We start from the raw sequence: 25,596 nt of genomic DNA, 5'->3' as shown, positions 1-25,596 counted from the left end.
TGCTGTTTTTTCGGCTGGTGGGGCACTCAGATCGCCCGCAGCCTCCTGATTTCAGCTAGAAATCTGGCAGGAATGCTTGTAGCCCTGAGAGTGAAGGGTCTCGGCAGGTGGGAGGCTCTGAATAAAGGGCTTTCCTCCCAAGCCTTGAGATCCTCCTTGGAAAAGGGCGGCTAAAATCTCTGCAGCAGCTTTGGGAGTCATTAAATTGACATAGGCTCGTTGTTCCCCAAGCCTTGGGAACGGATTTGAACAGAACTGGATGTATGAAGCACTGAGTACATCCCAAGAAGTTTGTGCTAAGTTAAGATTACTATCTCCCCCAACGGACTGTTTTACTGAACAAAGACCGAGTTTTTAAAAGAACAAAAGACTGAGATACCAAGCTGAAAAAGTATACTAAAGGACTGAGCAGTTTAATTGGAGGTTTGAGAGCGAGAAAAGGCTAAAAAGAGCTAAGAAAGAATATTGTTTTGCATACCTGTGGTTGGGGAGATAGCAACACGGAGGGCGGATCGTGGGAATCGGAAGGTGCGTCGTGAGACAGGAAGTGGAGGATAATAGACAGAGAGGAGAAAGAGAGAGAGAGTGGCGAGGGAGGTCAGGAAGATCAGGAGGACCCAGAAGGAAAACAACGTTGGAAGAGGAAGTGAAGCACCCACCATTGAAAGTAAGGGAAAGGAAACGGAAGTAAAGGATTTACCATTGAAAGTAAGGGAAGATCATCGTAGTGACAGCATTACCATAGAGAAAGATCGCCCGACATTTTATATCATAGAGAAACATCGCCCGACATTTTAAGGGGTAAGGGAAGCCTCAATCGCCATTTTAACAGAGGGCAAACGTTTAAAATTTTGATATATAAAAATAGAGACTTGAATTAAAAAGAAGACGGAGTTAAGAAAGAGAGCGGATTCGTGGGGACCCAAGGCAAGTCCGATGGCCTCCAAAAAAGAAAAGGATTGGCAGGTTGCTATCGAGAATTTGGATAAGAAAATAACAGAGGGAAATAAAGAGATTCGGGAGATGATACAACAATTACAGCAAAATTTAATGATGGAAGTGAAAGAAGCGATTAAGTTGGAAATAACGGGGGTTAAAAAAGAGATGGAGGCAATAAAAACAGATTTACAGAATACCAACAAAAGGTGCAAGAAACGCAACAGATGGTGTAGGACGGGGAGAAAAAAAACGGAGGCTATACAGACAGAGACTGTGGGTATGGGCGAAAGAATTGTGATGATGGAATGCAAAGCAATGGACAGAAATTCGTATGAGGGCGGTCCCGGAAAAAATAGATGGATCTGCTCTGAAACAAGTAGCTGAAATTTTGGCAAAATTTTTGGGACAAACAGAGGAGGAAATGATGACTCACTTGGATATCGTGTATAGAGTCAATTCAAAATATGCAGAACAAAAGAATTTACCAAGAGATATTATTATCCAATTGACCACAAGGAGAATGAAGGAGGAAATTATTAGAAGACATTTTGAAACTCCACTGGAAATAGCCGGGACATGGATTCGAATTATGAAAGAAGTACCACGAAAAGTACTCCAGGATCGGAAAAAATATAGAGATTTGATACAAAAGTTGAAGGCAGCTGAAATTAGATATAGATGGGAGCTGCCGGAAGGAGTGACTTTTGAATTTCAATCAGGGAGACAAGTGATTAAATCAAAATATGCAATGGATGTATTTCTGATGGAGAATGGAAAAGACTTTCCTAGCTCATCCAGGTTATAATTATGGAGTACAAATTAATTTCATGGAATGTTAATGGACTCAATTCACCCTCTAAACGAAAAGCTGTGTTACATTGGTTATCTAAACAAAGAAGTAATTTGATTTGTTTGCAAGAGACTCATATTAGGGATCAAGATGCTAAATATTTAATTAATAAAAAGTTAGGAAAACAATTTGTTTCGGCAACAAAGCAAAAGAAGAGGGGAATTGTTATATATATAAAGGAAGAATTGCAACCCAAACTAATAGTGTCTGATAAAAATGGAAGATACCTGGCTGTGGAATTTTTATGTAATGCAAAAAAAACCCTTGATACTTGGACTATATGCACCAAACGGCTCCAAGGATATATTTTTTAAAGACTTACGAGAACAAATGGAGCAATGGACTTATGATCAGGTAATTATGGCTGGAGATTTTAATGGAGTGGTAGATCTGCAATTGGATAAAAGTTCATCAACAAGTAAAGTAAGGACGGGGAAATTACCAAAGTCTTTTTTTGAAATCCAGGAACAAGAAAATTTAGAAGATATCTGGAGAAAATATAACCCTAAAGCGAAGCAATATACTTTTTTTTCAACTAGCCATAAATCTCTTTCCAGAATACATATGATCTGGGTGTCTAAAGAACTGGTAGTGTTTACAAAAGAGACTGACATTTTACCGAAAATTAGCTCGGATCATAATCCGGTGATGTGGAGATTTGGAATGAGAAATAAGAAACGGAGATGGAGAATTAATGAGGACCTTTTGGGTGACCCAGAATGTGTTGAGGTGCTTAGAAAAGAAACGAAGTTCCTTATTCAGTGTAATGTGGATAAAGGGGTGTCAACGCATATGGTCTCGGACACATATAAAGCAGTAATTAGAGGTGTGTTGATGGACTTAAATGGTAGAGACAAGAAGAAAAAAGAAGTGAAATTAAAAGAGATTCAGGAAAATGTATTGTCGAAGGCTTTCACAGCCAGAGAACGATGGTTGTTGTGGGTTTTCCGGGCTGTATTGCCGTGGTCTTGGCATTGTAGTTCCTGACGTTTCGCCAGCAGCTGTGGCTGGCATCTTCAGAGGTGTAGCACCAAAAGACAGAGATCTCTCAGTGTCACGAACTACAATGCCAAGACCACGGCAATACAGCCCGGAAAACCCACAACAACCATGATTCAGGAAAAAATTATCCAAGTAGAACAGCAATTGAAAAAGAGGCCAGGTAAAAAGAAATTGTTGTAAGAAATAAAGTTATTGCAAGAACAAATCAGGGTTATGGAAAATAAAGAAGTGGAGTGGGAGTTGAAGAAAATGAAGCAAAAATCATTTGAAGGAGCTAATAAACCAGGGAGATATTTGGCGTGGCAATTGAAGAAAAAGAGAGAAAAAAGAACAATAAGTAAAATTATGGAAGAGGGGAAGGAATTATATGATCAAGGACTGATTGAGAGAGCATTCTATAAATATTATGCCAAACTATATCAGAAAAAAACAGTGGACTATGAAAAGATAAGAGACTATTTTGACACGATTGATTTACCTAAGGTGCCGGAGAAGTTGACAGAGAAGCTTAATGCTGAGGTAACAACAATGGAAGTGGTACAAGCAATACAAGCTACTATAGTTGGTAAAGCTCCGGGACTGGATGGAATTACAGCAAAATTCTATAAAGTGATGGTGGAGGTTTTGAAACAACTGATGCAAAAATTGATGAATGAGATATTGGAGGGGGCAGAGATGCCAGATACATGGAATGAGGCTAATATTACATTGATACCGAAGGAGACATTAGACCTAAGTAATGTTAAGAATTATTGACCAATATCTCTAACTAATAATGACTATAAAATATTTGCTAAGATATTAGCGGAAAGACTTAAGGTCTGGTTAGTGGAATTTATAGGTGAAGACCAAGCTGGCTTTTTACAGGAAAGACAAATAAAAGAAAATTTACGAGTGTTGTTGAATGCTATTGAGTACTATGATAAAAATCCAGGGAAGCAGGTTGGTTTCTTCTTTGTGGATGCGGAGAAAGCATTTGACAATTTGAACTGGGATTTTATGTTTGCAACAATGGAGAAGATGCAGTTGGGAGAGAAATGTATACAAGCAATAAAGGCAATATACAAAAACCAATCTGCAAATATGATTGTTAATTCGGATGTGACAAAAAAGTTGGACATAAGAAAAGGAACAAGACAAGGGTGTCCGCTTTCCCCACTTCTGTTTGTAATGGTATTGGAGATTTTACTTAGGCAAATAAGAGAAGATAATTCAATAAGAGGACTGAGGACAAAAGGATTTGTATATAAAGTTAGAGCTTTTGCTGATGATATAATGATGATAGTGGAGGATCCAGTAGAGTGCATGCCAAAATTGATGAAGAAAATGAAAGACTTTGGAGATTTAGCGGGATTTGTAATAAATAAGGTGAAGTCTAAAATACTGTGCAAAAATATGACTAAACAACAACAAAAGGAGTTGATGGATAAGGTGGAATGTGAAGTAGTGAACAAAGTTAAATACTTGGGAGTGGAAGTGACAGCGAAAAATATTGACTTGTACAAGAATAACTATGACAAGTTATGGCAACAAATAGATAAAGATATGATTAGATGGAACAAAATGAACTTGTCATGGTTAGGTCGTATTGCAGTAATTAAGATGAATGTACTTCCAAGAATGATGTTTCTACTACAGACAATACCTGTTGTTAAGGATAGTAAACAATTTGAAAAGTGGCAGAGAATGATGTTAAACTTTGTTTGGGCTGGAAAGAAACCCAGAGTTAAAATGAAAGTACTTTATGATGCAAAAGAAAGAGGAGGTTTACAATTACCAAATTTTAAACTATACCATGACGCTGTATGTTTGGACTGGTTAAGGGAATGGTTGTCACTGAAGCATTTGAAGTTATTAGCATTGGAAGGATACAATAAATTATTTGGATGGCATGCATATCTATGGTATGATAAAGTAAAAGCAGGTTCTATGTTTCTACATCATTATATAAGAAGAAGCTTGTTTGTCGTATGGACTAAATACAAGAAATATATGGAAGAGACTATACCAATGTGGATTATTCCTGCGGAAGTAGTAAACCCAAGAACAGAATATGCAGGGGAAGACTGGTTGACATATAAAGAGATTCTTGAGATAAAGCAGAACAACTATTTGCTCAAAGGCAATAATGAATTGCCATTCCAATATGGATGGTTTCAATATATGCAGATAAAAGACCTGTATGAGAAAGACAAAAGGAAAAATGCTTTTAGATTACAAAACTCTGAGATTGAGAATTGTTTGCTTCAGGGGGGGGGGAGAAAATAATTTCTAAAATATATAAGATATTATTGAAATGGTTTACAGAGGAGGAGGTCGTTAAAGTTCAGATGGTTAAATGGGCAATAAATTGTAATAGGGAAATTCCAATGGAAGCTTGGGAAAAGGTATGGAAAAATACAGTTAAAATTTCAGCATGTACCACGGTGCGAGAAAATGTTTATAAAATGATGTATAGATGGTATTTAACACCGAAGAAGTTGGCCAATGGTAATAGTCAGATGTCTGATAAATGTTGGAAATGTAAACAACATGAAGGTTCATTCTATCATATGTGGTGGACTTGTGATAAGGCAAGGCAGTTCTGGGGGGATATAGTAAAAGTTATGTCTGATATTTTACAAAGGAATATAAATAAAACCCCGGAATTGCCGTTATTATGCATGAACCTAGAAGATTTTGATAATATGGACAGAGTTATGGTGTTTTATATGATCACGGCGGCCAGAATGTGTTATGCACAGTTGTGGAAGACTTTGGAGATACCATCTATGGAAGATTGGATTTTGAAAGTTCTGAATATGGCAGAAATGGACAAGTTAACAAGGAAATTGAAAGAACAAGAAGAATTGGACTATACATCAAGCTGGGAAAAATTCAAGAAATATGTGGAGAAAAAGTGGGACATGAAGGGGAAATTGTGGTCTTTGGAAAATTAAAGGGGAGATAGAAACTTACTTAAGGTCAAAAGGGGTTATATTTTACTGTATCCTATTGGATTAGTATAGAGTTATAATATTATAGTATTAAAAGGGTAAGAATAAGATAGTATATTCATAGGGGAAAGTATAAGATTGAATAATAAGGTTGAATAGGTTATAGGGAGTATATATGATATTTTAGTGATGTAATAGAAAGATTAGATCTATAATATAGATAATAGGTATTTAAGGAATAGTATATTACACATATATATGTATTTTTTTTTTAGTTAGTATATGTACTTACTATATACTTATATAATTTTTATACTTTTAGTTAAGATAAGTAGTATATTAAGCGTAGATAGTTAAGATAAGTAAAGAGATTAGATTAGTATGTATAACATAGATATATATTATAGACATTAAGAATTTATATGATATATTCTTTAGCTTAAGTTGGGTATGGAAAACTGCTGGGAGTCACCAGAAAAGGGGGGGGGGGAAGGATGGGGAAAATGCAATGGGGTGGAAAATGATAACGATTTTTATGTTTATGTTTGTAAACCCATCCAATATATATATATATTTTTAAAAAGGAATGTTTAGTTTGGAGAAAAGGCGATTGAGGGGGGACATGATTGCTCTCTTTAAATATTTGAAAGGCTGTCATTTGGAGGAGGGCAAGGAGCTGTTCCAGTTGGCAGCAGAGGATAGGACCCGAAGCAACAGGCTTAAATTACATGCAAAAAGGTACCGTCTGGATATTAGGAAAACTTTTTCATGGTCAGAGTAGTTCAAAGGTCGAATCAGCTGCCTAGGGAAGTGGTGAGCTCCCCTTCACTGGCAGTTTTCAAGAAGAGGCTGGATGAATATTTGTCAGAGATGCTTTAGGCTCATCCTGCATTGGGCAGGGGGTTGGACTAGAAGGTCTGTATGGCCCCTTCCTATTCTGTGATTGTCATGGGGCTCAGTGAAGGTGAGGACTCCTCAGGAGAAGAGGAGCCTTGTGTAACCAGCCAAGCCAACTCTGATACAGCAGAAGCCAACAATCAGGAGGAACAGCTGCTGGCAGATCAGAGTCAATGGCCAGCAGCTGAGCCAGAAGCCCCAACACCCTTCAGCCCCAACACCACTGGTGAAGCCCAGCCAACAGTTACCCAAAGCTCTCAGTCAGCAGCTGAGCCAGCAGCACCACTGCCCTCCAGTTCCAATACCACTGGTGAAGCACTGTCAAGGACACCAAACCCTCCAGCTTCACCCAGAGAGTGCCATAGACGAAAGCAACGAGTGGAACTGCAGGAGAGGCAGCAAAGTGCATGCCTCCTGGCCAGACGCCAGGTGCTTGTTGAGAGTAATGAGGAGAAGTAAGCACAGGATAGCTCCCAAGCAGCTGGCTGCCAGCCCAGCCTGTCTATGAAACCCAGCCACAGAAGACCAGAAGGCGTGGAAGCAACACATTGGAATCCTGTTCCTGCTGCAACCACTCCACTGAACCTGGCCATGTCTGTGCCTTACTATTTTGGACCGTGCCTTGACTCTCACTTTACCTAGCCCTTGGGACTTCCTATTAACTGATTTTTGGACTGTCTAACCTTGCTGTCTGGACTCTGACCTTGCTATTGGACTAGCCTACGACAGTGATTCTGTGATATCAATGAATGTCTTGTGATAGTTGTATTGTTATATCTAAAGTGCTTACAGTTCCACTTAACTTGGTTTTTGGCCTTCTTGCAGTCCTTGTCAAACCAGCTCTTTGTATGGTTGATTGTCTTTCCACAACTTGGAAAGAAGTAGTTCATTGTTGTTTAAACCAAGTCTGGCATTGAAGTCTCTCCCCTCTCCCCTCCCACTATCATGATTGCTTGAGGATATCTGTTTTGTAGATCAAGTAAATAGTCCTCTAAGGTTGCCCACTGAGTGTCAATATCAGTCTTGGTGATTTGTGGAGGGAGGTAGACATTTACCAGCAAGACTTCTTTTGGGCTTGTGGCAATCTAGGGCAGGGGGGAAGAAGAGTTGGTTTGTCCAGGTTATTTGAAATGAAGCAGAGTAGGCCCCCATGGGGGCGTCCTCTTTCCTTCTGGGCAGATAAGTGAAAGGAGCTATATCCGTTCAGTTCACAGGAATTGCAGAGCCAGGATTCCTGCAGGATAATGCAGACAAAGTTTGTCAGGAAAGGAAAAGTTTCAGGATCTAACATAGTCTTGTTCCTGCCAGCTATGTTCCATCTGAGGATTTTAATCTATCCCAAGAGAGTGCTGTTTGCAGTTTGTGGCTCACTCCGTTTAAAAAATCACTCTTGTCAGCTGTTTGGCTAAGAACTGCAACATTTGATACAAGTGTATTTGGTGAAAGGGGGACTGACTAGGTTTTTGTGTGTTTCTTTTGTAGACTCTGCAGGTTGAGTGAGCCTGGTTCTATGATTTTTCTCTAGAGGGAGATCAATGAGTAGTTCGCTCCCTGCTGACAATGTACTTAATAGTTCATCTCTGTCTGTAGAGATACCTCTGATTAATGGGGATCTTAACTCCAAGAACTTTGGGGAGGTTGATGAGTGGTTGGTGGTCATACAATTTTGTGTTTCTTTTGGAGGTTCTGTTTTGCTTTGGCTAGAAGTCTTTTCCACATCTTCCTCCATTGGGAACTGGCTATGGAAATAGCTCTAGACTGAAGCTCTTGTAAGGGTCTTTTTAGATTTAATATAGTAGATTCCAAAATCCTCTGACTTTCTTACAGTTCTTTAACAAGCTTTGGGGACTGAGCTTCCTCTAGCTTCCCAGTAGCTAGTTTTCTTTGTGTTCTGGCAGTTGGCAGAGAGCCAGACCCTGTTTTATTTTGTAGTTGCAGAGATACAGGTGTGAGAGGGTCATGGTTGAGAGATAAAAGTGAGGTAATTTTCTCTTCATGAAAAATTCTACTGACTAAGATTTTGAAGGTATCTAAAAATCTTCTCATTTTTAAAAGCATTGTTGATATTAATGAGCTGTTAAATTTTAAGGATCCTCATGTTATGGGAGATCCAAGGGAGTCTTTCAATTTCATCTAAATCAGCAGACTGTATTTCAAGAGAAAAAATGTATTTACTTCATTTATACTCTACTTTTATCCCCAATGGGAGCCCAAAGCAGCTAATAACATTATCCTCTCCTAAGCAGCTTCCCCCCTGCCCGCCCATGTATAATCTGCCAGTTTTGATCTATAGCTCAGGAAATGTCACAGGTGTACTGAGTAAAAGTTTATTTCTTTTGCATGATTATGTCCTTTATGATATTGTAAGCCAAACTTCCAGTAACATATAACATAGGCTGTAAACAAAAAAAAAGAATGTTGCAATTTAGGGTTACCAGGTTCCCGAGTCTTAAAATCAGGGGATGGGGGTGCTCCTGGAGTCCTCACTATAAAATCAGCCAATTTTAAGCAAAATAGCCCTCATGTAGGGGGCTTCACTTCTTTTGTCGCACTGGGAATGACGTCATTCCCAGCACAAGGAAGGCTCCAGAGTGCGCAAAAGCATGCTCCGAAGCTCCTGGGTCCATTTCCCATGCCTTTCTCCCCTGACAGCCAGGTGAGTGGTGGCAGAGGGCAGTGGCTGGGAGCGGGGGATGCCCCACTCCCACCAGGGGGCTGGCTGCCCTATTGCAATTAGATATTTTATATCCTACTACCTGTTAAAAAACTGGAAATTTAGAATGCAGGAAGTATCGCCACGTGGTGGCAGCAAATGTCTGTCAAACAAACAACTCTCTTTAGCACTCTAAAGACATAGGCATAATTTGGAAGGAAACAGTATGTAGCTTCTGGAGGAACTGTGTAGAGCTCCACTGAGAAAATAAATAAACAACTATTGTTATAATCTTCCTGGTTCCCATTCTATTGTTTTGAAGTGTTTAATGTTAGAAATATCTTGTGACATATTTTAATGAGTGAAAGCTAGTTAGGTGAATTTAGTATTTAGCATATAATCCTGAACAATTGTAGTTATTAGAACACCTGTCATTGTCTTCAGTAAGTTCAGGGTCAAAACCTTGCTGTCTTGTTCCCCCAATGGGAGACATGCCCCAGCAATTTACAAGGTCTCTAACAGTTGTAGTTCTTATGTCACTGTCCAAAGTCAGATTTCAGGGTAAATCTTTGCAAATTTCCATGTATATTGCTCTTTCATGTTTATTGAAATGTCTATGATATTTACTGTATAATCAGCCTTGAGTTTCAATGAGAAAGGCAGACAGTGAATAACATAAATAAAAAATAAAGGCAGTCCACGGATCAGGCACGAGATTCTAAGAATCCACCAATGAGCTGGTCAAGATACCTGGCAAGCTAACCAGCAAAACTGTAAACAAGATGATCCCATTGTTGCCTTATATAGGAAGTTTCCCCTAAGGGTGAGGCTCCTTTCTACTATCTGAGTCTTCTCCCAGCTGAGTCATCACCTCTACTCCTGAGTAGAGTATTGGGGCCCAGATTCTGCAGTGACTTAGTAATTTCTCCTGATACTTCCTTAGCAGGGAGAAGGCCTTGTCATTTTTAACCTAAATGAGAACTGGAAGAAACTTTCTTCTTGGAGTTTCTTGTGACACCTGGGTACCAGATTTAAGATGAAGCTGTTTCAGGAGGAAGCATTCAAGCATGCCATCTTCTACTTATAGTGTGAAAAGATGCAGTCCGGGAACAGATTTACTACTTAATTGGCTATATTTGTGATCTATATAGTCACATGTAAACAGCTCCCGTAACACTACTTCAGTGTATAAAGGACATCAAAGTGTGGCAGGGAAGGGATTTAATAGTTGGCACTGTCAGATTTGATATTGCTGAAGACTCTAATCTTGCACAGAACAACAGAAGATGCATTATCATTTTAAATAAACTTATAAAGCAACTTCTTCCCTCCTACTCCACCAGTTATAGTGGCTTCCTGCTTGTAGCAAATGGGTATAATACATATGTAGAATGTATTGCTATGATATATATTGCTGACCAGCTAATCAGAGGGTTTTAAAAAAGTATTAAATTTACAATCCAATCATATGCAAAGTTACTCCAGTCTATTGAAATAAATTGGTCTCTTGGAGTAATGCAGCCTAGAATTGCACTGTAATTCAATGGCTTTGGTAGCTGTGGCTTGGATTCATAAATACTTTCCACAGATGGAAGGGATTTCTGACCATAGAGTACATCTTCCTCTTCTCCCCCTTTCAGCTACAGCTCAAAATCTCCCATAAAGTATTGCTCCTGGGAGGCAGGGGACCACTGACATGAGCAGGGAATAAGAGGTTTGCCGTGGAATGGAGGGAAATTTGTGAAAAGTTTCTGTGGAATCCAGCCCTGTGGCAATTAAAATATAAAATCTGCATACCCACAAGGCAGTGGATTTAGAATGGTTAGATAGTGAAAAGGAACAGAGGTTGGCTATTGCTATTGCAAGGGGTCATTTCGTAGAAAAAGAACTGCAGGAACTCATTAGCATATCTCATTAGCATTTCCCACACCCCCTGACACACCGGAAGTGTGTCAGAAGGCAACACCCATCCCTCAGGCCCCTTTCTCCAAAAATCTCCAGGTATTTCCTGAAAATAAAGCAGAATGAACTCAAAGCAGCTTACTCTCCTCTGGAGAGCCAGCCCCAGCAGCCCTACTTGCACGGACACACTCACTAGTCACAAATGAAAATAAAGCAGCAGAATGAATTGAAGCAGCTTACCCTCCTTTGGAGATCCAAGCCCAGCAACCCAGCTTGCTCTCGCTCTCTCTCTCTCTCGCTCTCTCTCTCTCTCTCTCTCTTACACACACACACACAAATGAAAATAAAGCAGCAGAATGAATTGAAGCAGTTTACCCTCCTTTGGAGATGCAAGCCCAGCTTGCACTCACTCACTCACTCACTCTTTCTCTCTCTCACAAGTCACGAATGAAAATAAAGCAGAATGAATTGAAGCAGCTTACCCTCCTTTGGAGATCCAGGCCCAGAAGCCCAGCCTGCACTCTCACTCTCACTCTCACTCTCACAAATGAAAATAGAGCAGCAGAATGAATTGAAGCAGCTTAGCCTCCTTTGGAGGGGAGACAGAGGGGAGGAAAAGGAATCACGTGGGTGGGGCCAAAACCCACGTGACCACATGACCATGTTCCCCCCTCCAAATGAGCCCTGGCTATTGCACACTAAGGCATCTGCTTAGCCATTTTACAGACAGAATGGTGTGAACTAGGGCTGTGATTCAAGAAGGCCATTCTTTTAGACCTTCAGTCAGTATTTTATTTACAGTTGCAAACCTTGATTTAACAGCAGTCAGCAATGCTTTCAAAACAAAACAAAAACATTAGAAGAGATTCTGTGAGATGGGAATGTCTGTTATGAGAATCTAACTCCAGATCTGCCACACTTTGGCAGCAGGGCTGGGATCTATTTTAGGACATGGTTGTTCTCAGTATTGCATGACCTCAAAACCTTGGCTAAATTGGCAATTTATACAGTTTTAATAGAGCAGTAGTTTGGTTGCCACTGCTGAGTGTCAGCATGTTTGATCACGGAAACATTCAGGCAGTGTCCCCTGAAACAACAGAAACATATGTATATTGGATGTGGACACATGACTCTCTTATTATACCACAGTTATATTAGATTTCTTTCCTAACAAATTAAACTATATAACACCATAAACAAATCAACTTGTGTGTCAGTAGAGGGCACTGTATAGCTTATGTATAGGTCGTGAATACCTAACATGCTTGTCAAATAGATTTTTGATTACTAATATACATTTGAAAATACATTTATTCCATTGCAAATATTGTCTGCTGCACTGCAGCCTGATCAGTTTACAACAGATTAGATCCTGCCGATTACCCCAACCCGCCTTTGAGCATCTCTGTTTATTTTTACTTTTTGTGCATCTTGTATTTATTCGTTTTATACTTACTAAATGTACACAATATTGTATTCAATATTTGAGAGATAATTGTCATCAGAGGCCAAATGTATTTTAAACGTATGCAAAAATTAAAGCACTCAGAGTTGGGAATAGGAATTGAAGAGTATTTGAATAACACAGCAAGCAGAAAAAGGAAGACGAGAAACTCAGCTGAGAACAAAGCTACAAAGGCGAATCAAGAACAAGCCAACTGAAATAGAGAACACACAACGGAATTGTTGGCTTGCATGTCTGCTAATCAGGAATCAAGGTCCATTGTTTGGCATTTCAACACAAGCTTGAAATGAACAGAAACGTTCTGAGTTTAGTGAACTGCACACTTCGACTTTGAGGAGGAAAAAACATCTTCAGATGTACAAATATGGGCAGCTGACAGGTTCAAAGCTTTGTCCCTGATTTAGGAATATTGCTTTGCTATCTTGATTCTCATAATAGAAAACATGCTAGTTCTCTCCCAGAAGTGCTTTGATATGTTTCTAGGTTGCTTTGTTGTTTCAAAGTCCATCTTCCAGTTATAGGCCATGTTAAAGAATTATTCTTGGTTATTCAAAAATAAATATAATACCTATTATTAAGACTAACCAAATTAACACAAAACTGTGTGCAAGCTTTTTTGCTAAGATATTAGCGGAAAGACTTAAGGTGTGGTTAGTGGAATTTATAGAAGAAGATCAAGCTGGTTTCTTACCGGAAAGGCAAATAAAAAATAACCTACGAGTATTGTTGAATGCCATTGAGTACTATGATAAAAACCCAGGGAAGCAGGTTGGGGTTTTTTTGTGGATGCGGAGAAAGCTTTTGACAATTTGAACTGGGATTTTATGTTTGCAACAATGGAGAAGATGCAGTTGGGAGAGAAATTTATACAAGCAATAAAGGCAATATACAAAAACCAATCTGCAAATATAATTGTTAATTCGGATGTAACAAAAAAGCTGGAAATAAGAAAAGGAACAAGACAAAGGGCGTCCGCTTTCCCCACTTCTGTTTGTAATGGTATTGGAGATTTTACTTAGGCAAATAAGAGAGGACAATTCAATAGGAGGACTGAGGACAAAAGGATTTGTATATAAAGTTAGAGCTTTTGCTGATGATATAATGGTGATAGTGGAGGATCCAGTAGAGTGCATGCCAAAATTGATGAAGAAAATGAAAGACTTTGGAGATTTAGCTGGATTTGTTATAAATAAGGTGAAGTCCAAAATATTGTGCAAAAATATGACTAAACAACAACAAAAGGAGTTGATGGACAAGGTAGAATGTGAAGTAGTGAACAATGTTAAATATCTAGGAGTGGAAGTCACAGCGAAAAATATTGATCTATATAAGAATAATTATGACAAGCTATGGCAACAAATAGATAAAGATATGATTAGATGGAATAAAATGAATTTGTCATGGTTAGGTCGTATTTCAGAAATCAAGATGAATGTTCTTCCAAGAATGATGTTTCTACTACAGATAATACCTATTGTTAAAGATAGTAAACAATTTGAAAAGTGGCAGAGAATGATATTAAACTTTGTTTGGGCTGGAAAGAAACCCAGAGTTAAAATGAAGGTACTGTATGATGCAAAAGAAAGAGGAGGTTTACAATTACCAAACTTTAAATTATATCATGAAGCGGTATGTTTGGACTGGATAAGGGAATGGTTGACATTGAAGCATTTGAAGCTGTTAGCATTGGAAGGATATAATAAACTATTCGGATGGCATGCATATCTATGGTATGACAAAGTAAAAGCAGACTCTATGTTTTTACATCATTATGTAAGAAGAAGCTTGTTTGCTGTATGGACCAAATACAAGAAATATATGGAAGAGACTATACCAATGTGGATTATTCCTGTGGAAGTAGTAAATCCAAGAACAGAATATGCAGGGGAAGACTGGTTGACATATAAAGAGATTCTCGAGATAAAACAGAACAATTATTTGCTTAAAGACAATGATGAATTGCCATTCCAATATGGATGGTTTCAATATATGCAGATAAAAGATTTGTATGAGAAGGATAAAAGGAAAAATGGTTTTAGGCTACAAAATTCTGAGATTGAGAACTGCTTGCTTCGGGGGGGGGGGAGAAAATAATTTCTAAAATATATAAGATATTATTGAAATGGTTCACAGAGGAGGAGGTTGTTAAAGTTCAGATGGTTAAATGGGCAATAAATTGTAATAGGGAAATTCCAATGGAAGCTTGGGAAAAGGTATGGAAAAATACAGTTAAAATTTCAGCATGTACCACGGTGCGAGAAAATGTTTATAAAATGATGTATAGATGGTATTTAACACCGAAGAAGTTGGCCAATGGTAATAGTCAGATGTCTGATAAATGTTGGAAATGTAAACAACATGAAGGTTCATTCTGTCATATGTGGTGGTCTTGTGACAAGGCAAAACTGTTCTGGGGAGATATAGTAAAGGTTATGTCGGATATCTTACAAAGGAATATAATTAAAACCCCGAAATTGTTGTTATTATGCATGAACCTAGAAGACTTTGATAAAATGGACAGAGTTATGGTATTGTATATGATTTCGGCGGTCAGAATGTGTTATGCACAGTTGTGGAAGACTCAGGAGATACCATCTATGGAAGACTGGATTTTGAAAGTTCTGAATATGGCAGAAATGGACAAATTAACAAGGAAATTGAAAGAGCAAGAAGTATTGGACTATACATCAAGCTGGGAAAAATTCAAGAAATATGTGGAGAAAAAGTGGGACATGAAGGGGAAATTGTGGTCTTTGGATAGTTGTTAAGGGGGAGATAGAAATTTACTTAAGATTAAAAGGGGGTATATTTTATTATATTTTATTGGTTTAGTATAGAGTTATAGTAATATAGTATTATAAAGTTAAGAGTAAGATAGCATATTCATATGGGAAGTAATAAGGTTAAACAATACAGTTGTATAGGCAATAGGGAGTATATACGATATTTTAGTGATGTAATAGAAGCAATAAATTTATAATATAGATAATAGGTATTTAAGGAATAGTATATATATATATTTCTTTTAGTTAGTATATGTACCTATTATATACTTTTTTATACTCTTAATTTAGATAAGTATTATATTAAGATAGTTAATACAATTAAATAGATTAGATTAGTATATATTATATAGATATATATTATATATATTATAGATTTTAAGAATTTATAGTATATACTCTTTAGATTAAGTTGGGTATGGAAAACTGTTGGGAATCATTAGAAAAGGGAGGGGGGAAAGGATGCGGAAAATGCAATGGGGTGGAAATGATAATGATTATTATGTTTATGTTTGTAATCCCATCCAATAAAAATTCTTTAAAAAAAAAAAAACTGTGTGCAAGCTTTTCAGTTCTCCAGAATTATTCCTCAGAGTGGGTGTTAAAAATTAAAGGGGGTGGGAATATGTTTCTGATCTGAATCTTATTGTGTCTTGCATCTGTGTAGAAAGACTGGCAGATTTGAATAGATGAATTGGTAGAGAATGGAGCTAGCACCAGGCTGCACCTCTGGCCTTCTGGAAAGAAGAGGAAATGGTAGCTTCCATGCACTTTTGAGTTATTTTGGTGGTCCAGAATAAAAAGTACTATAAATATTTTGTTTTGGGATGTTGCTCTGGACTTACATGACTATGGGCATCCTCTCTTACTCGCTTATGTATCAACTTATGATTCAGCTTTCTGATTGTAAAAGTGGAAATACATAAAACGACTGATCTGATGGTGTGATAGAACTAAAACCCATTGGGAATAGTGAAAGTACCATTAATAGAAATTTGGGCCAGGTTTTCATCCAGTCCGTTGGGAGGCTTCAGGTTGCATAGTCAGCCCATGAAGCCCCCTAGCCTTCTTAATGCATTAATGAGTCACCTGCTAAATCAATTTACTCTTATTTCTCTTGTTCACAGTGAAATCCATTTCAGTTCCTCTAGTACAACTACCTCGGAGAGTCAAGAAGTGTCTTCTAGTGATCATGGGCCAAGTGCACTGCAACAGCAGCTCTTACTGATGGTAGCACGAAGAACTCTTTCCGAAACTCCACGGGTACAGTGTATACCTTGGTCCTGAATACTGCTAAAGAACACTTTTCTGGGACTGGGATTTCTAAATAATTTTCTTCTGTTGATTTACTCATTGTTGGGATTTGGGAGATTTGTTTAATGATGATTAAGCTCCTGATTAAAAAAAAGAAATTTTAACAAATGTTTCAGGATATTTGCTTATTTGGATCCTGAGTTGGTCAAAAGATGCAGACATGTAAATATTTTAAATAGTAATAATACTTTTAAATGACCTGGTGGAAAGGACCCACAGATTGCAGAGGGAGAGGCAAGTGCCAACATTCCCTGCCCTGTTCATCTTATTTCCTCATATTCATCTTATTAACATACTTATTGTTCATCTTCATTCTTCTGTGCATCCTCACACTGGGACTGCGCACACGCAGGCCCGCCGACTGGAGAAGTTTTTTTATTGCTTCCATAAAGCTCCACTAGGGGACTGCTTCCTCAGTCATATCTCAGCCCATTTCCCCACCTAATCTGTCATGTGACTATGTGGGAGGAATGGCCCCCCTTCTCCTCAGTTCTCTCTTAGCCGCCGCAATGGGAAGAACATTGCTCAGGAGCTCTGTAAATGTTTAATATTGAATGTTTTATTTGAAGAGAAGATGAATACATTTTGGAATATCTTCACTCGTTCTTACGAGTGCATGTTTTGAGGAGGTTTTGAACAGGCTAGGTTGACTTTCACATGTCATAACTGCTGCCCCTCAGATTACCTCAGAGTGTTTTGTTTTATGAGGGACACTAGAAAGGGTACTAAGATGGCCTACATTGAGAGAGAACTCTGAAGGTTCTGTTCTTCTGGTGGCTGTGTCAACTGCCGCAGTGAAGTGTCTGCTGAGCTCTGAGGCATAAATAATCCAGCAGGCTATGGCCTCAGGCAGTGAAATCATCTGCCACTAACGGGCGTCCAGGAATCTTAGACCCCAGGCAGTTAAGTCATCTGCCATTAACGGTCGTCCAACATGTTCCGACCCCCAGGCAGTTAAGTCATGTTATGCTAAAGGGCATCCACTGAGTTCCGATACTCCAGCAGGCCACCTACCTTGATGAGGCGCCCGTCTTGGGCTGGATCAGTGAGTAGGAGCCAATGGTGGAAAGTACCATGCTCCGTAACTTCCTTCGGATCTAAAACCTTTTGATACTCCAGCAGTGAGTTGCCTGCCATGAAGGAGTGCCCATCTTGGGCTGGATCAGTGAGGTAGGAGCCAAGGTTGAAAAGTACTGTGCTCTGAAACCTCTTTTGGATCTGAGACCTTTCTCAGAGTGGAGATCCTTCGGATCCTAGATTTTTTCTCAGAGACAGGGCCCTTCAGATCCAAGACCTTTCTTGGATCTGAGACTTACTTTGGATCTGAGACTTTTCTTGGAGTCGAGATCCTTCGGATCTGAGATTTTGCTTGGAGTTGAGATCCTTTGGATCTGAGTCCTTGGATCCAAGACTTCCTTCAGATCCAAGATCTTTCTCAGAGCCAAGTTCCTTTGGATCAAAGAACTTCCTCAGATCCGAGACACCTGCTTGGAATCAATATCTTTTAAGGATCCAAGACCTCCCTCAGATCCCTGACCTCCTCAGAATTGAGGCTTCCTTAAAATAGAAAAACAGACGCTCTTGCCCTGATGCAAAGCTCATCAGAGCTGATGATCAGCTACAGGCGTTAAAGTTGGCTTCAGTCAACGTGAGAGAGAGAGCTGCAGACAGAGATTAGTACTGCGCTCTGCTACAGGACCCTCCTAGATGCCTGTCAGCACTATATGATCAGAGCATTTTTCTCATTGGATCTGAGAGATCAGGGGCAACATCTGTTGGCTCCATGCCCACATTCGAAAATGACACGATGCCCTCCTATTCGAGTAAGCTGTTGGTAGGGTACTAGTAAGCATAGCTACCTTCCAAGAAGTTGAACCGGGTTCAATTTCCATTCAAGGCAAACAAACAAAATCCTCTTCAGTCTCATGACACCTTAATGTGATAAGATCTAGGAAGGGTCTGTCACCTGATAGTAATATGAAACAGAGATCTATTTCCCTTTATGGGGATCATTGTATACTGTTCTGACAAGTCTTGGACTTGCTGTTTGTTAGATTGGAGGGCGATGAATAAACCCTTATTCAGATTCCATTTTTCTGTCATAGCCTTCCTATGCACAGAAACTTGCTGAACTACCAGTGACATCTAATGGCTGGAACATTTGTATAAGGGCATAATTAATACTTGACCAGGGTAGAATGCCTGCACCCACGGTGAGGGCAGAAAACTTGATGGACTGGGCAAAGCAAATATTCTGCCTCAGTTTTAAAATCTGCAAGTTGCTAAATATTAAATTATAAATGGCTACCTTCCATGTAGCAAGGTGAGCCAATCATTTTATATCACTAACCTCACCAGTGTGGAACTCTATGGTCACCCTGTTAACAACAGAAATTATAACATTGTCTGCGTAGCAGATGAATGCAGGTAGACACGCTGTATATACCTCACCAGGAGTAGAGCAATGAAGGGAGTTGCAATGTTAGCCGGGAAGCTGAGTTTTAAAAGACATCAGAAGGCTTTGTCAGTTTCCCCTCTCTACAGAGCCAGGGAGATGGCTGTCCAGAGGGTTTGTTAATTTCCTGTTTTCCTCCTGAAGGCTCTGTCAGTTTCACCTCCCCTTCTAAGAAGTGAAAAGGAAATAAACAAACCTTCTAAGCAGTGATCTCTTTGACTCTGTAGAGAGGAAAAATTGACAAAGCCTTCTGAGCTCTTTAGAACTCAGCTTCCCAGCTAACATTGTGACTCCCTTCACGTGCTTCTCCTCGTGTAATTCATATCTTGTAGTTTAGCTCTAAGTCTCAAAATTGGCAAGATCTGGTATAAATACTGGTAATCAGGCTTTCTGCCTTTGCCTTGTGAACAGTGTAATCCCTTAGGCCTGCTGCATGCCAGTCTTGCAGACAGAGAACACACATTCTAATATCCAGAGGAGTTAGCCATGTTAGTCTGTAGTAGCAAAATCAAAAAGAGTCCAGTAGCACCTTTAAGACTAACCAATTTTATTGTAGCATAAGCTTTCGAGAATCAAGTTCTCTTCGTCAGATGCATAGTACAGAAACTGGTCAAATATAGAAGAGGATGGGAGGAGAGAGAAGATGCAGTTGGGGGGGAGAGAGGGATGGTGCAATCAAAACATTCCTTTGCTAGTAAATGTAAACATCTCCTTTTGGTGTCCTTTTGGGGTCAGTGGGCTTGGGTGAGGCTTCAAGGGAGTTTGCCCTGTTAGTTTGCAGCAGTAAAACAGCTAGACCATCCAATTCCTATGTAGTATAAGCCTTCGATAACCACAGCTCTCCCCGTCAGATGCATCTGACAAAGAGAACAGTTCTAGCAAAGGAATGTTTTGATTGCACCCTCCCTCTCCCCCCCCCCCCCTAACTGCATCTTCTCTCTCCTCCCCTCCTCTTCTATATTTGACCAGTTTCTGTACTATGCATCTGATGAAGAGAACTTGATTCTTGAAAGCTTATGCTACTATAAAATTGGTTAGTCTTAAAGGTGCTACTGGACTCTTTTTGATTTTGCACACATTCTAATATTTCATTGGGGTATGGCCATTCATAAGTGTCCTGGGAGCATTCTATGACTTAGTGGCTTACATGTATGTAGATTCATAGAAATCATTCCGAAAGCACTACCACAGAGACAAATATTATGTCACAGTTTCTGTGGAGAAAAATGGCTGTGCAGCCTATAACTTTCTGTAGAAACAGATGCAGCCCCACTCCTCCACTTGAAGCCAGCTGGGTGTCCTTGGGCTTGTCACAGTTCTCTGGAGCTCTCTCAGCCCCACCCACCTCACGGGGTGTTTTGTTGTGGGGATAATAATAACATACTTTGTAAACCACTCTGAGTGGGCATTAAGTTGTGCTGAAGGGCGGTATATAAATCTATTATTATTATTATTATTATTATTATTATTATTCTACTTACAGCTACTAAATGGAAGATTAACTTTTCACTGTTGAAAATTTAAAATTAGGAAACACATTAATTTTTTAGATGTTAATATGAAGTAAAAAGGTCAACCAATGGTTAAATAATAGCTTAGTTTCTACGGCAAAGAACACAGAGGCCGGTTTGGTTGTTTGGAGTGGCAAAATGAAATCTGTATAAAAAACTTTTTAATTTATATAGTTCTTTCCCTATTTTCATTGTAAATGGAGTTGCATAGCATTGTCTGAGACAATACATTTTTATGAAATCAATGCACAATTGTATTCACCTTTGCTTTTATTTCAAAGCATCTTAGTGAAGACCTTGAGGATTCCTCATGTTCATCAGCGCAAAGAAAAATTAATAGACAATTTTACAAATTTATTATATTTCCTGGCAAATGGATAAAAATCTGGTATGATCGGCTCACCTTGTTGGCACTGTTAGACAGGTAAGCTTTTAAAAATATCTATATCTTATACACTGAATTAATGAAATTTATTTATTCCTCAGACCAGACGTGAGATATTAGATTTTATTAAATGGAGCACAGAGACTTCAGTGGGAGAGAGGCAAACTTAAATTTCATAACAATTTTAGGAGTATTTATTATGATAATCATCAAAAGTCTGCTTTATCATGACTAGAAATGGGCATGAACTGGGAAAATGGCAGTTCATGGCAGTTTGTGGTTTGTCATGTTTCACGAACTATTATGTTCTGGGGTAGGCCCCGCAAGTGATTCAGCCAGGCAGTGACTTCAGCTCATTGTATAGTTTATTGTACAAGAGCAGAACCACTGGCCCTGAGGGGGCCACAATATATACACTCCCAACTCCACCCCATATCCATAACAACCCAATAAGAATGTGGGCTTTAGGATCCTTCATTTGCCTGCACTAAACAAAAGGCATCCTGTTTACTTGATTGCAATTGGCTCATGTCCAAGGAATAACGATTGGTTGCTGACATCCCAATTCCTGATAGGATTGGTTACCTTAGGAGCCTAGTTCTCCACAAAGCTAGCTCAATACATAACACCCCTCCCCCCTAAGCTTGGGGCGCCCCGCTCCAAATATAGTCCCCCAGAAAGGCCGGTGGCTGGCGCATCCGTTGGGACCTGCGCAACCCCTCTGTGTTCTGGCTCCCCGCGGTTGGTCCCTCGCTATTGGTTGCAGGCTCCCTGGGAGGGATGGAGGGAGTTGTCTCCGCGGCGCTTGCAGCACTGGGCGCCATTGGTAGCTGGTCATGGTTTTCCCGTCTGGGTGGCCCCCAGTTGCCGCACCAGCTACCTCTCTAGTCTCTGTGACACAAGGGGGCAAGTTACCGTCCTGTCCCGGATCTTGCAGTGGCCAACGTTTCCGCAGCTGGTCGATGTGTCAGCGGTAGATCTTGCCCTCGGAGTCGGCTACTTCGTAGGAGATGAGTCGCGTAGTCCTGGCGATGGTTGCCGGTATCCAGACTGGCCCGGCCCCGTAGTTCCGGGCATACACTAGGTCGCCCGGCTGGAATGCTCGGAGCGGGTCTGACGCCTCCGTGTCTCCCCTGGCGGTGGGTGCGAAGTCCGGGTGCAGCCGATCCAGTAGTGTGGTCAACCTCCGCCCCATTAGCAATTCCACTGGGCTCCGGCCCGTCGTGGCATGGGGGGTGATGTGTTGACGCAGCAAGAGGTCCGCCAGGCACTGGCAAAAAATCCCCCTAGCCGAGCTTGCGCAGTGACTCCTTCGCTGACCTCACCATGTGCTCCGCTTGCCCGTTCGTGGAGGGATGAAACAGCGCTGATGTGACGTGCCGGATGGCATTGTTCTCCAGGAATGTTTGAAATTCCCGTGATGTGAACTGGGTGGCGTTGTCCAACACAATGCTGTCCGGCAGCCCGTGTGTTGCGATTAGGCGCCGTAGGGCGTGGATGACAACTCCCGACATCATGGCTGATACCGGGACTACCTCCAGCCACTTGGAGTATGAGTCCACAATGACTAGGAAAGTGTGTCCTTGGAAGGGGCCCGCAAAGTCTATGTGGAGCCGCAACCATGGCGCTTGCGTTGTCTCCCAGGCTCGTACCGGAGCTTGCAGCATTTCGGGCCGGGCTTCTTAGCAAGGCTGGCAAGCCCGGACCCATCCTTCCACCTCCCTGTCTATTCCCGGCCAGCACACATAGCTGCGGGCCAGCGCCTTCATCTTCACTATCCTTGGGTGCCCCACGTGCAGCGCCTCTAGCACCCGCTGTCGCAGCTTGGGGGGGACGACGACCCTGCTCCCCCAGAGTAGACACCCTTTGTGCACTGATAGTTCATGTTGGTGGGAGTGAAATGGTTGGAGCTCAGGTTCAGCTCCCCCCGCTGGCCACCCCCTCCACACCCAGTTGAGGACCCGGGAGATGGTGGGGTCCTTGGCAGAGTGTGCCACTATGTCCAAAGCCACAAGGGGGGGCTGTGGCAAGTCCTCGATCTGCATGACCCCGTGGGCCAGTGAGGGGTCGTCGGCAGGCTCTGGCAATGGCAGGCGGCTGAGGGCATCGGCATGGCCAATGGCCTTCCCAGGCCTGTAGGACAGCTGGTAGTCATAGGCGGACAAGAACACCGACCAGCGCAGCATCCGGGACGACATTACTTGCGGCGTTTGCCAGTCCGCTGCTAAGAGGCTGAGTAGAGGCTTGTGGTCCGTGGTTATCTCGAACAGCTACCAGTGCCAGGGCCTCCTTGTCGATCTGCACTTAGTTCCGCTCAGCTCGTGACAGGGATCTTGAGAAGTAGGCGATCGGAGCCTCTCGGCCATCTGGCATCCGGTGGCTCAGGACAGCGCCGATCCCGTACGGAGAAGCATCGCTGGCAAGGATGAGCGGCTTGCTTTCGTCATAATGCATCAGCATGGCCTCGGATGACAGGAGCTCCTTGACCGCTGCGAACGCACGGGCGTACCTGCGGTCCCACGTCCACTTGCCGTTTTTTTCCAGGAGGCGGTGCAAGGGTTCCGCCAGCGACACCTTGTGCGGTAGGAAGGCATGGTAAAAGTTCAGTAGCCCCAAGAAGGCTTGGAGCTCCTTCTTGGAGTGAGGTGGCGGAGCTTTGGAGATGGCTTGCACCTTGCTATCCGTTGGGTGGATTCCATCCGCGTCGATGAGGAATCCTAGGAACTCTACTCTGGGCACGCCGAACTGGCACTTCTCCTTCTTTACCTTGAGTCCTGCGTCTTGAAGGCGGCGCAGCACTTCCCGGAGGCTGTCGGACAGCTCGGAGGGGGTGGATCCCGCGATCAGGACATCATCAAAGTACGGAATGACGCCCGGGATTCCCCACAGCAACCCCTCCATGAGTCCCTGGAAGATGCCTGGGGCTACGCTCACCCCAAATTGTTGTCTCTTGACCTTGAATGCTCCGCGGTGGGTAACGATGGTTTGCGCCTCCGCGGTAGCTTCATCCACCGGCAGTTGCTGGTATGCTTGTGCCAGGTCGATCTTTGCGAATATGCATCCCCCCGCTAAGGATGCCAGAAGGTGGCTGACCACCGGCATGGGGTACGCGTGTTGTTGCAGCGCTTTGTTGATAGTGCACTTGTAGTGCGCGCAGATTTGCACGTCCCCGTTGGCCTTGATGGGCGTGACGATTGGTGTCTCCCAGCAGATATGCAACACGGGCTCGAGAACTCCCTGTGCGATCAGGTGGTCCAACTCCTCATCTATGCGCGGCTTGAGGCCGAAGGGAACCCGGCGTGCCTTGAGGCGGACTGGCACTGCAGCTGGATTCAGGTTGAATGAGATGGGCGGACCTTTGTAGCAGCCGAGGGACCCATCGAACATGCCGGGAAATTCTTCGCAGACTGCATGGATGCCTGATTGGCTGACTTGTCGGACCCCGGTGACATGGATGCCCAATGCCTCGAACCAATTAAGCCCCAGCAAACTGGTGAGGTGCCCCTTGACTACAACCACACGGTGGGGGCCCTGAAACTGCTTGTAGCTGACCTCGACTAGGCCAACTCCTGCCACTGGAACCCGTCATCCCTGGAAGTCCGTCAAGATCAGGTCGCTTGGCTCTAGGCGCTTGCTTCTCCCACCAGTGCACACTTGGTCAAAGAGGTCCTTTGAGATGATGGATAGTGCTGACCCGGAGTCCACTTCCATCTCGCACGGCATTCCCTCGATCTGCACTGTGACGCGGATCTTTGGCTGTACTGTCGCCTTCGTGCTCAGGACGAGAGTCCTGACTGCGTGCTCCTCTATGGTATTGCACTCATTGGACCGGCGCAACCCCTTCTCTGCTAGCCGCCTCGGTGGCGGGGAGCTTCGCTTCCTGACTGTCCTGCAGGCGCGCGCGATGTGGCCCTTCCTCCTGCATGCTTGGCATTCTGCATCTCTGAATGCACAGTACCGCCTCTCGTGGGTCCCCCCACAACTGGCACATGGGGCCCCCCTGTACTGCTGCTGCTCGGAGCGCCAGGATCTGGTGGCTTGCATCCGGTTGACTTCGTCATCCTCCTTGGTGTCGCTCGCGAGGCCCTCGTGGTGAACGGGTTCTGCTTGTTTGGCCAAGGTCGGGCTGCGCGACTGCCGCACCTCCTTGGTGGACCGCTCGGCCGTCTCTGCCGTGAGGGCTTCCTCCAGGGCCTCTTTAAACGTGAGTGTCTTCTTTGCAAACAGGCGCCACTGCAGCTTCTCGTCCCGCAGACCGCACACCAGTCTGTCTCACAGAGTGTTCTCGAGGTCTGGGAAGTTGCATTTCCTCGCTGCTTTTCACAAGGCAGTGACAAAATTGCTAACTGACTCGCCATGTGCTTGGTCTCGCTTGTGGAAGATGTGATGGCTGGCAACTTCCGATGGCTGCGGTGAGAAGTGGTCTCAGAGCTTGTCTTTGATCTCGCTGAAGGCCAACACCTGGAGTTGTGCCCGGGCGATCTTGAACGTGGTTTTCCCACAG

The 25,596-nt window shown here is 42.2% G+C and overlaps 1 protein-coding gene across 1 annotated transcript in view; it reads left to right on the top strand.

The window, feature by feature from the left end:
* PCNX2 (pecanex 2) overlaps positions 1–25,596 on the top strand; it is a 328,170-nt gene that overhangs the window by 71,826 nt on the left and 230,748 nt on the right. Inside the window, exons 9-10 of the mRNA XM_054980165.1 lie at positions 16,555–16,690; positions 20,989–21,131. Coding sequence (XP_054836140.1) covers positions 16,555–16,690; positions 20,989–21,131 — 279 coding nt within the window. The remainder of the gene's footprint in view (positions 1–16,554; positions 16,691–20,988; positions 21,132–25,596) is intronic.

This window comes from Eublepharis macularius, chromosome 1 (assembly GCF_028583425.1).
Source record: "Eublepharis macularius isolate TG4126 chromosome 1, MPM_Emac_v1.0, whole genome shotgun sequence".
Taxonomy (NCBI): domain Eukaryota; kingdom Metazoa; phylum Chordata; class Lepidosauria; order Squamata; family Eublepharidae; genus Eublepharis; species Eublepharis macularius.
Note: the sequence above shows the minus strand (reverse complement) of the source record. Positions and strands in the feature narration are given on the sequence as shown.